This window comes from Polypterus senegalus, chromosome 4 (assembly GCF_016835505.1).
Source record: "Polypterus senegalus isolate Bchr_013 chromosome 4, ASM1683550v1, whole genome shotgun sequence".
Taxonomy (NCBI): Eukaryota; Metazoa; Chordata; class Cladistia; order Polypteriformes; family Polypteridae; genus Polypterus; species Polypterus senegalus.
The window spans coordinates 42,834,865-42,847,375 of NC_053157.1; the positions used below are offsets into that span (position 1 = coordinate 42,834,865).

The 12,511-nt window shown below is 35.3% G+C and overlaps 1 protein-coding gene across 7 annotated transcripts in view; it reads left to right on the forward strand.

Annotated features, from left to right (window-relative positions):
- Window positions 1-12,511, forward strand: part of nipblb (NIPBL cohesin loading factor b) — a 137,745-nt gene that overhangs the window by 74,607 nt on the left and 50,627 nt on the right. For all 7 annotated transcript variants that reach the window (XM_039750538.1, XM_039750540.1, XM_039750542.1 and 4 more), the window contains 6 exons: window positions 321-512; window positions 5,622-5,693; window positions 5,787-5,876; window positions 6,490-6,593; window positions 7,018-7,104; window positions 8,871-9,102. In XM_039750538.1, the coding sequence (XP_039606472.1) occupies window positions 321-512; window positions 5,622-5,693; window positions 5,787-5,876; window positions 6,490-6,593; window positions 7,018-7,104; window positions 8,871-9,102 (777 nt within the window). The remainder of the gene's footprint in view (window positions 1-320; window positions 513-5,621; window positions 5,694-5,786; window positions 5,877-6,489; window positions 6,594-7,017; window positions 7,105-8,870; window positions 9,103-12,511) is intronic.

The following is a 12,511-nucleotide window of genomic DNA, read 5'->3' on the forward strand; positions in this document are numbered from 1 at the left end:
TGAAATCCGCATCACACCTAAATAATCTTTGAGCGTTTTGGGGGAATTAGTTGAAGCTGAGCTGATAATGGACCCGTTAGCATATTATTTAAAGGTTTAATCATTTTTTTCCCGTTAGTTACATAGAGTTGAACCCAGTACATTTTTTAGTTTCTGCATTATTACATATATTTTGAACACATTGAGAGTTTAGCGATTGGTGTGTCGAAAGCTTTAAGAATAGATACACTTCACCAGAGCCCCATTCTCCTAATGGAAAAATGTTTCACCATCCTTTAAAACGAATCATTAAAAACACCTCTTGTGTCTTTTTTTTACAGCTCCTCGAAAAAAACACAAAAAAGACAAGGATAAAGCTTGGGAGTATGAAGGACATAGAGACAGGCGAAGCTCAGGGGATCACAGGAGGAGTAGTTTCCTGCAAGAAGGAAGGAGAAGCTCAGGCAGTCGATACAGAGAGCGAAGCCCTGATGATTCTGAGGATGATTCACCTCCTCCAAGCCTCAGTGATAGTGAGTTTGTGTCAAGTCAATAACATTCAAATATCATATATTCGAGAAAAAATGTTACTCAGTGGGTTATTTAAGCCTGAAAATATTGTATTATTTCTGTTTGTGTTGTGTAATATAAAAGGTGGCTTTTTGATTTTTTTTTCAGTGTCACATTGACAACTTAAATTTTGGAATCTAATGATGTACAGTATTAATATTTTAGGATAGAATTTGCAAGCTTGTCTTTTTAAATAACAAAATGCATTAATCTAAGCAAAGAATTGGTGTTATCAAAATGTTTTCTATTGTTAACTAAGTAACCAATTATTTTGCGGTAACCCAAGTAATCAGTGAAGTAAAATACCATTAAAGATAATGCAGAATTCTTTATTATCTGTTAATAGAAGAAATAGTTATAGCTGGGCAACTTTTAGAGCAGTTTAGGGTTCTACATGAAAGAATATCTATATGCTCAGGACCTAAATTTGCTCAGTATTTTAGGATGAGAATAATTTATGGTTTATGTGTTAGCCCATTTTAAAAGATGAAAATATTAAAGTGGCATCAAAGTGAAGATAATATAAATGATGGAATTTACAAAAATAAAAATGCACATGATGATGTTATTTCACTTCAGGACCAGCTGTCGAACACATATTTTGCATCATCTTAATAAAACGTAATTTCATGAGGCCGCTGAAATGTTTTGAAACATTGTACAGTGTGGCTTTATTCTATTTTTGTATTCATATTATACTGGACAATCTATTTACTTTTCAACCTAGACAGTTACTCTTATGAGTGGCAACATATTACATGTCAGCATACCGCAGTTAAGAATTTCACTGTACTCTGGACATATGACAATAATGACCCCATAAACTTTGTAGGCTTATCCTGTGAATTAATTTCTTGTATGTTATATATGCTTTTTGGTGCAGTTTATTTTTCCCTATGTATTGTTAATCAATTAATATTTAATTACCATTAAATGTTACTGAGATCCTGTGGGGACAGAGGAAATGGTTAAGTTGTAGGTATTGCAGTGGAGTCTTCGTATTATAAATTTATTTAGCTCTCAACCCTTTTGCTTTTTAAATTTTCATAGTGTTCTTTGTTAGCTATAGTTACAGTGTTAAAGATTTGAGTATGACTAATTTAGAGATGGTGCATTTCTCCTCCATGTTAGGTTAGAATGCATTCATAGGTGCTTGTTAGCAGAGTACAATGGCAATCTTTTGCAGATAACAGGAAAAATGTACAGCTTGTAGAAAAGAAAAAACACACTGTTGAGATTGTGTATGGGCAATAATATATTCCATCAGTTAAGTAGCATAACACTGCAGAAAAACAAAGCTTACCTCATGGTGTCAGGTGAGTTTTAAAATAAACCTAGACATTGCCTTTTTACATGACATTGTGCTAAGATGGTAACTCATTTCATTCTGAAACTGTTGGCAGTCAAATGCATTACTCTCAAACCAGTAGTCAGACATATTGACATTTTCTGTTGGTTTTTAACTGGAGGTCTTATCCATGCCTTCTGCCATGTTACCAATTATTTGAGATGGAAATTTTAATTGAGGATATTTTTTTTAATTATGCCATATAAAGTAAAAACAATAATATATTTATATACAGTAGTACATTTTGTAAATTCAGTACAACTTAATGTCACTCACAGAAAACATTTACAATAACAAATGCAGTGTATATGTTTAATATATAGTTTTTCATATAAGTCTATCTGTATCAATAGATATGAGTATGATGCCACTGAAATAACATATAGAGTATCTGAAAAATAGCTAAAATTATTGTCTATTTATCCAACAAGTGATGATTCAATGGAGCACAAAGTTTTGTTATTAAATTTAAATGTGACTCCTGAGGTAGATATATATTTATGAATTTATTTCCATAAATTAGGGATCAGTGGATGATCCTGTTTATGTATGGTTAGCCATCTAAGCATCTGTTTAAGACTTTACTGTTTACTTTGCAAGCAGCTTGGCTTGTTCAAAACAACAGATGAATGTGCTTAAATCATATATTTTCTCCCTGAAGGAATTATGCCCTTGTTTGGTGGACCCAATCATGAAACTTTAGATACTCAGACTAAGCAAGAACTGAATTCCTCACTTTTATTAAAGGTGATGCCCCAATATTATGTTTGTAGACTTAAACTTCATAAACTGTTACTACTCAGTCTGGACACACTTCTAATAAACCTAGTGAGATCAATAAATGCCACATACATCTTTTTTTTATTTTAAATATCATCTCCTTTATAGAAAATCTTTACCTTCCCATGGTGGCACAGAATTCTCCTATTTACTCATTCCTGCCATTCTCAGGGCTTTAGAAAGCCTAGGATTCCCTGGGTTAGAGGAAGGCCCCAAAATCTGTTGGATTATCAGCAGAAGTATTGACCAGTTTCTGGAAGCTTTTGTGTAATGTACTCTGCTGTCTCCTTTACAAACATATATATTGAAATTCTTGCAGAAAAAGAACAAAGACCTCTCTAATTGTTGAACTTACTGTCCAGTCTCTGATGAATTTCCCTACAAAGCTTCAAAATAAGATCCTTACCTGTAGTTTACAATTCATCATCCTTTAATTAATCCAAGAACAGACAAGTGTCATTTGGCACAATGACGCTGCATAGCTTAAAAATGCATTTAATTCCATGAATTTGTTTTTTTCTTTTTGGATATTAGGCCTGGTGGGGTGTACTGGCACTGGAAAAAGTACTTTAGGAAAAAAAATGTTTTAATGGTACTATTCCAGCATTTTGGGATTTGCAGTGCCAGAAGTAAATGTCACCTTTCCTGTCAGGCCCACCATTCCCTCATTTTTTCGACGCTTGGTAGTGTATACTTTGAGAAAGTCCATTCTGTGCTCTAAACAAAATCAAATGACAGGATTCAATGTGACCAGGACTTCATGGGAGAAGCAAAGAAACATTCACACTATCTGCACGATCTAGACTTTAAGGAAAAATTCCTTATTGATTCTACGCAACAATAATTCTTTTCATTTCTATTACTTTTCTCACTACTCAAAATGCTTTCCCCGTAGGGAGGACACAGAAACCCACAATCTCCTTACTACAAAGCAGCAGTGCTACCACTGCACCACCTGTGTGGATAAATCAGAACTTAACGGGAATCCATGAACACCTGTGAATTGGGGTACACTTTATTTCCTTTCCGTCTTGTACACAGCAAGGTATTTTGAGATTCTAATCACTGATATCTAGACTCTATAGCTTTCCATTTTTTTTGGACTTCCACCATGATCGATTCTCAACACATGTGGCCAATACCAGTTAATTTTTTTAACAAAATGAAATTATGCAAGCTTATCTTCCAGTGATTATAAAAAATACATAAAGTACAAAGCCAGTATGCCAATTGTGTTACTAGCTAATATTTTTAACAAAATTAAATTATGCAGGCTTATTTTCCAGTGATCATAAAAATACCTAAAGAAGGCACGAGGCTAACATGCTTAACAAGTTTACATGTAAAATTGAAACTTTACCTCTGAAGCTAACAGGTCTGTTGTTTACCAACTAGTGATCTTTTTCTAATTAAAAATGTGAGCACTTTAGAAAATGGATGAATGGTTAGATGGAAAACTGCACCTGTATGCATTATGATTACAAAGCCCTTATTCCTTTATCAAGGAATTCCTTTGCAATATAATGAGTTTAATGTCATTATAATTTCTAATTCCTTTCAAGTCCAGCTCAAAGTAACATTGTTAATGGTATTTTAAAATCATTCCTGTAAGATATATGAAGACATTAAATCGTGTATAAAACTGGTGTTAAGTGCTCAGATTCTTGCTTTTTAATCATAAATCTTGCTGCTGTGTTTTGAACAACCTGAAGCCAATTTATATATTACTTTGGCAATACTCTTAAAAGTACATTGCAGTCCCCTAATTAGCTAGAAACAAAAGTTCATGTCAGTTTCTGTATTTTTTTTCTGCTGTGACAGAAAAGGTTGAACTCGTTTTTGTTATGTGGAAAGGGTTGTCTTTGTAACCTGGATTATGTTGGATTTGAAGGTTAATGCAGATTCTATGATTGCCATTTTTAGTATTTCATGTGTTTTCATAATTTTAGCTGCATTGCATAAAAATTACAATAAATAAACAATTATTGATTCACTGCTTTAGATTTAATTCCAGTTGAGCAGTTATTGAGAGATTTTCTCTAGAAATGAAATAATTTTTGAGATTTTCTTTCGTTAGTGTATATTAGATTTTCTGTTTGCCTACAGAGTGAATTTGCCTCCTGTGCATTTTGTATAAAGGAAACAATGCTTTCTGTAAAAATGGTGTAAGTGAAGGTGGGAGCAGTCTCTTCTTCTGTTTATTTTGCACCATGTTGTCCTGCAAAACATTCAGGATTTCTGACCTACAACTCTTTGCTTTTTACCTAAAACAAATAACAGCTTAATTAATATCTTCTTTCACCATAATAAGCTAACTTTGGTGATGTAGATTTCTCCCAATGTCCTTACTCTGATGTATGAATGTAAAAATAGTTATTTTATGTGATAGATTTGGCTTCCCATTCAGGCCAGATTCTTATTTGTGCATATTTTCACTGGGACAAACTCTGCCTTTCCACCATCTTATGCTAGAAAAAAGTGTCACCTTTTCCTGGATTAGTTCTATCTTTGCACCAACCCCGCTCCCCAACCTTCGACTAGATTAATAGAGAAAATTAAAGGTTGGATAAAAATTTTAGCATCTATTATTTGAATACTAAAACAGGTCTGTAGTTTTTAGTGAAATGTTGCTCAGAATCATACTTACAGTATAATTGACTTAACCTATAATGCCTAGTTATGCATAAAACATTTTGCAACAATGTGAATATTTGTTTCACTGGCCTTCTCTGTCCTTTTTTGATCTTAATGGACTCATTCTTCAGCTAAATGCCATTGTACTTTTAAGCAGGTTTATTTGGGTCATTTTGTGTCTGTTACAAATAATTAAAGGTAAAATGAATGAGTTATTTGCATCAGTTGACAGGACATAAAGGTGTCTGTGAAATCTGTAGTAATTTTTTTTTATTTGGACGTTCTTTAACATATTGTCTTTATCTTTTAGTTGCCAGAAGAATGAAGAAAAAGGAAAAGCTGAAAAAAAGGAAAGCTTATGAACCTAAACTAACACCAGAAGGTAGGAAATTTCATTGTCATGCTTTTCATTTAGCTTTTTTTCTCATTTAACGTTTTTTGTTTCCTGTATAAAAAATGTCCTTTTTATTTTAAGAAATGATGGACTCCTCAACATTTAAGCGATTTTCTGCCAGTGTAGACAACATTTTGGAGAATTTGGAAGATATGGATTTCACAGCCTTAGGTAATGTTGATGTACATGAGTTTGCTGCATTCCGTTTTCATATGTAGCATGCTTTGGCTCAGATGCCTTTATCTCGTAATATACATTATTTGGCTTGTCTGAGTCATTTCAGTGACTTGTTTACGTATTTTAATGTAGAAATGATTTAGAATTTTATTTTAAAAAAATGTAGACTTTGGCTCATGCTTAATTACATGGTAGGACTGTATTGAGGTGGAATGCATATTGATCATTTTTTGTATTCTGCATACATGTGTAAAGTTTTTTTTTTTTCCAGTAACTGGCATGGGTTCCTTTTTCCATAGCTGTTATAATGGTGATTGGACAAAGCCTCCTAATGTGCTCCATGTTGCATTTGAATTGTTGTAGAACTTATTATAGGTACATTACTACCAGTTTTGTTAATGTTTCATAGTTTTTTTCCTAGTGAAACTTTCAAACATGCATCCCCAAAAATTCTGCATTTATCTTATATGTGCCACCTTAAGCTTTGTTAGAACATGCTGCTGTGTGTCAGTGCCGATATCCTGCCCTCTGAGGATTTTTTTCTGCACAATAGTAGAGAGAAAAGAAAAACTTCATCTGAAGCAAACTCACTTCCTTTTTCCTTTAGCGGATGATGATGAAATTCCACAGGAGTTATTGTTGGGCAAACATCAGCTTAATGAACTGGGTAGCGAGTCTGCTAAAATTAAAGCCATGGGAATCACATCCAGGGTATGTAACACCTTTGTTATCACAGAAAGACTGTTTCTAACATAGAATAAACCACCAAAACTTTTAAGAAAAAAAGCATGATCCTTGATGATTATTAAATTCCTCAAAACTGGCATTGAATGGGGAAGAAGGATCTTCTTTTGGTGTCTTTTTGCTTATAGACACAGCGGTCATGTTCAAGAAAAGGTAGTGTACCAGCTAAGGAAAAAAGAATAGCGTCCATTTCATTTTTCCAGCTGTGTTGTGTGCCTTGTAAAGAGCTTTTATGAAAAGTAACATTTTATAAGGAAATTCCAGTTTTTTTAAAGTTGAATGGCTCAATTTTCTTCTACTGTACATTAGAATTCAAGACTGCATGCATCAACATTCATCGGTTTATTTGTACCATTCAGGAATTTATCTGCATAACATGTTTTTTGTTTAGCTCCCATCAGATAAGATGGTCAAACTTCTAAATATCTTGGAGAAAAACATACAAGATGGTGCTAAACTGTCAACAATGATCAATCACGTAAGTTGGGCAGCTTATTTTTGAGCCTATAATGTGCAATTCTTGGGAATGTTTTGTTGCTTTTGTAATGTTGCATTACATGACGGAAGCATTTACACCCTCCCAAATGCTTTATCTTGTAAGTCATTTGTTCCTTTTTTGTCTCGCGGATACCTTGTGATTGTTTCATCCGTTGCTGATGTCAGACTGGAGCTAACAGCTGAATCCTTGGCTAATTTCAGGTTTTTATTTTTAATTACGTCTGTCTTTTACTGTCATTTTGTGGTTTTCTTTAGAAATTATGGATAATAATATATGTATTAAAAAATAAAATATTTTTCCTCACATGCTTTATGATGGCATCTGTTGAAAAAAAGTACCATGTAAAATACTGAATGATGAATTTTGGATTGATGTCTACAACTTCTATACCACGAAAATGGTTGTTTCAGTGTGTCTACTTGCCTATGATGTTTGTATATAATTTATTTATTGGGTCTCTGAATTAGCAGATAATCCCAGTTGTTGCTCTTGGGTAAATGAGGTAGTAGACTGCCGAATTACCACGATTTGAAAATGAGAAGAGGCAAGCTAAATTAATGTAAAATAATGGTGTACTTGGTTTATACTGGTTTATAGTGGTCCCTGGTTTCCTATGACAATGTAGATATGACCAAATTAAGTTGTTAAATATAGAAACAAATAATAACTGTAGTCACATAGGTTGTATGATCTGATATTTAATATTTTTAGATTGCTTACTTGCGGTTTTTCTTTTTATAATGAAGTCACAAAAATCTATTCTGACATTACATTTAGTAAAGGACTGACGTGTGAGATAAATAGTTTTCAATATATTAAAAAATATAGTGTATATGAAAAAAGTAAATATTTTTTAATACTGGCAGAGTTCATAATATTGGAGTAATTATTAACCAGTTCAAAATATTAAAATGGTGTTTAATAGGAGGCAAGGCAGAAGGGTACTGTCTCAGCCAATGCTGAAATGAGCGAGTAAGGGAAGGTTATGGTTGAACTACTTCATTATCTTGGTGCAGTTTGGGATCACTAGGTCACCAAATTAAACACTTGGAGTGAACATTTATGCTCACAGCTTACCTGTAATAGCTTGTGGTAAGGGATTTTTTTGACTTTAGGAAATAAAGCAGCTAAAGAGGTGTCAAATGCCATTAGAATTTTGAGTAGAGCACGTGTTACCGGGAAAGTCACAGTTTTGCTGACGTACACCAATTAACCACTTGTTTGTGACATTTCACAGTGTGATTTAATACATGGTGAAATCCATACCTGGGCATAACATACATATCCGTAGTAGACCGTGATGGTCTAGACCTGTGTCAGTATGCACTGATTCATAAGGATCCTAGTCAAATTCATGTCTCTTTCCATGAATTGCTGGATTCCATTCCAGCAATGATTAATAAGCCTTTACATTTGAATAATTAACTAAGAAGTAAATAAACAGTCCCTGTCAGTAGGTCTAATTAGGGTATACTAGACTAAGGTAGAAGTCTGTATTCTAAAGTCTGCAGTAATTAATCTGGTTCTTAACAACTTTTAATTAGAATAATCAAATTAAGAAAATAGATGCACGCATAATGTATTACCTTGCAACATAGTGTAAATGTTAAAAGAAAATATCATATAGAGTTCTTTTTCATTTATGTACTTATTGTTGAGTTTTATTCACGTTTCTTTTGTTTTCAGACATCTTTTAAAGTTCCAGTAGATCTTTCATTGATAATGTCATGCTTTACTGCTTTCAGGACAATGATACTGAAGATGAAGAGCGATTATGGAGAGATCTCATCATGGAGAGAGTAACAAAATCAGCTGATGCTTGTCTAACTGCTCTTAATATCATGACTTCTCCCCAAATGCCAAAAGCAGTTTATATTGAGGATGTAATAGAGAGGGTTCTTCAATACACTAAATTCCATTTGCAAAACACTCTATACCCTCAATATGATCCTGTTTACCGGATTGATCCTCATGGAGGTATGTTGTATTTTGTCAACAGATATAAAAAATTAAACTGACCATAATTCAACTATTAATGTTATTACTTAAGATACAAGAGATTTATTTATTTTTAAAGAATGTTTTGAATGTCACTTTGTTGTTTGGTGCTTTCATCATCTTAAAATCTGGTATCAGAAATACAGTATTCAGCCATCAAATATTAAAACATATTCATTAACTAGCAAAATACCCACGCTTCGCAGCGGCAAAGTACTGCCTTAAAATTTTTATTAAGAAGAAAATTAAACCTTTTTAAACTGAGGGAAAATATACCAATAATTATTTGTTAAGGATCTCTTTGTATATCACATTGTGAGTTCGGCCCTCCGGTTGTAATATGACCAAGCTGTGCGCTGAGCTTACTCTTGAGCATGCATGTTTCAAATCTCACAGCTTCGATTGCTGCTGTCATAATCAGTTTGAGTTTCATGTTTTTTTTTTAATTACGACAGTATATGTAGGACTTGTGTTGAAGAGACATTCGGCATCTGTCAGGTGTTGTAATTATACAACCGGTTTCATTGATAACTTCACATCCAGCTTTTGAGAGTTTAAACATTCATAAACATCAAAGTATCCACTACTGAAATCGTCACCTGTGAATCTAAGATGTTTAAGAGGCATTGCCGGTTGTTGAAAGGTGTAAAATATTTGGTCATTTCGGTACACTTGAAAGCGACAACTGAACAATTCAGCGGCAGCAATCAACTCACATGCAGATCCATAGGTGAAGAGCTTAAGCATTTCACTCTTATAGTGCTCCTGTGTAGTATAATTATCTCCTGTACCGTCATCAGTCCACACCTTGAACCTGTACCTGAACAATGTAAAGTAAGTCTAAAATACCTACACAATAACTGTAATCGTAATAAACGAACAATAAAACAGCGGAGAAGCCGTGGATTAAATAAAAAGGCCGTAGTTATCAGCAGGGAGATGTGAATCCTGTGGCGAAGCAATGAAGGAAATGTAGAGACTGGAGCGACGGACGGCCTTATATAGGCAGGCAGCCAACAACGTGGGAGGCGTTGGGATGGGGGACCCAACACCGCCTCACACGGTGACCGAGCTGCAGGCTATGGACGTATATATGTACATAAGTAGGATTCAGTTAGCGTTTGGAACCCGCGTACCAAATTTCTTGAAGTTGGGCCCATAAGTAACAAAGACTGTTGAAAGGTTCAATATGGCGGTTGACAGTGGCATCATACCACCGAAATAAGTACGTACATTGGTTTCGGTTAGCGCAGGGAAGCCGCCTACCAAATTTCGTGAAGATGGGGCCATAAATAAGAAAGTTCAACATGCCGGACGTTGTCGACCGTTATGACCATTACGCGTAGAATTTCGAAATGAAACCTGATTAACTTTTGTAAGTAAGCTGTAAGGAATGAGCCTGCCAAATTTCAGCCTTCTACCTAAAAGGGAAGTTAGAGAATTAGTGACATTGGAAATTTTAATATGGCGGCCGACAGTGACATCATACCACTGAAATAAGTACGTACATCGGTTTTGGTTAGCGCAGGGAAGCCACCTATAAAATTTCGTGAAGATGGGGCTATAAATAAGAAACGTCAACCGTTATGACCGTTACGCGTAGAATTTTGAAATTAAACCTGCTTAACTTTTGTAAGTAAGCTGTAAGGAATGAGCCTGCCAAATTTCATCTTTCTACCTACACGGGAAGTTGGAGAATTAGTGACGTTGGAAAGTTCAATATGGCAGGCGACGGTGGCGTCATACCATCGAAATAAGTACGTACATCGGTTTCGGTTTGCGCAGGGAAGCCGCCTACCAAATTTCGTGAAGATGGGGCCATAAATAAGAAAGTTCAACATGCCGGACGTTGTCGACCGTTATGACCGTTACGTGTAGAATTTCGAAATGAAACCTGCTTAACTTTTGTAAGTAAGCTGTAAGGAATAAGCCTGCCAAATTTCAGCCTTCTACCTACACGGGAAGTTGGAGAATTAGTGAGTGAGTGAGTGAGTGAGTGAGTGAGTGAGTGAGTGAGTGAGTGAGTGAGTGAGTGAGTGAGTGAGTGAGTGAGTGAGTGAGTGAGTGAGTGAGTGAGTGAGTGAGTGAGTGAGTGAGTCAGTGAGTGAGTGAGTGAGTCAGTCAGTCAGTCAGTCAGTGAGTGAGTCAGTGAGTGATGGCTTTGCCTTTTATTAGTATAGATTTAAGTTAGTGATCATCAATTCTGTTTTGCACTGAGTAGTAAATATGAAAGTAGATGAATAATTCCTTGTGTATAAACTGTAACTTTGGTTATTTATCATACTTTTCTTCATTAATTTACATACTGAAGAATTAGCTGCTTCTGCCTATTAACAGAAATGTACAGTATACAGTTTTGGGATGTCACAAGAACCATTACTTTGGTACCAAGGCAGGACTGAAATGCCAAAAATCTAACAGTACTAGCTTTTTTTTTTTTTTCCAATATCAGTATCACAGTGATTTCAAGTATACTTTTTACTTTGGAAGACACAACAATACATGCTAATAGTGTGAGTAAAAACTACACATAAAAATGTCAGTCATACCTGGATATTCTTTATGTTTGAGGTTTGTTCATCTACAGATATCGTCTGAGCATCCAAGCATTTTCTAAGTGGTGTCAGAGGCGAGCATATAGTAGTGGGGGATGTGAGGGAACCTGCACATCTGCAGTGCTTGCAGCAGTTGTAGCAAGTAAAGATTGAACCAATTTTCAAACATATTGGCTCATCTACACTAGCAGTGTTTTAATGCTTCGAAGCACAAGCACATCTCTGTAGTAATATGACGTGTACTTTGTTAACGGAAGCACATCACAGAGTCATGCAGTTATAAGCAATATGGACAATAAACTGAATATGATTCTACAAATGCTAAATTTTAGTCAGTGGTTTGGCTTTTGAAGGCAAAATGTCTATGAATGTAACCCTTAACCATTTGGTACAGTATATCATATATTTTAATAAAATATTGGCAAATGTAATGCATTCTGTCACTTATAATTAATGGAATACAAGTAATGTCAGTCCAGTAAATTTTCCCATACTGGATTTGTACATGAGGCGGCACGGTGGCGCAGTGGGTAGCGCTACTGCCTCGCAGTTGGGAGACCCCAGTTTGCTTCCTGGTCCTCCCTGCGTGGAGTGTGCGTGTTCTCCCCGAGTTTGCGTGTGTTTCCTCAGGGTGCTCTGGTTTCCTCTCACAGTCCAAAGACATGCAGGTTGGGTGCATTGATGTTTCTAAATTGTCACCAGTGTGTGCCCTGTGGTGGGCTGGCGCCCTGCCCGGGGTTTGTTTCCTGCCTTGTGTCCTATGTTGGCTGGGATTGGCTTCAGTAGACCCCTGTGACCCTGTAGTTAGGTTATAGCGGGTTGGATAATGGATG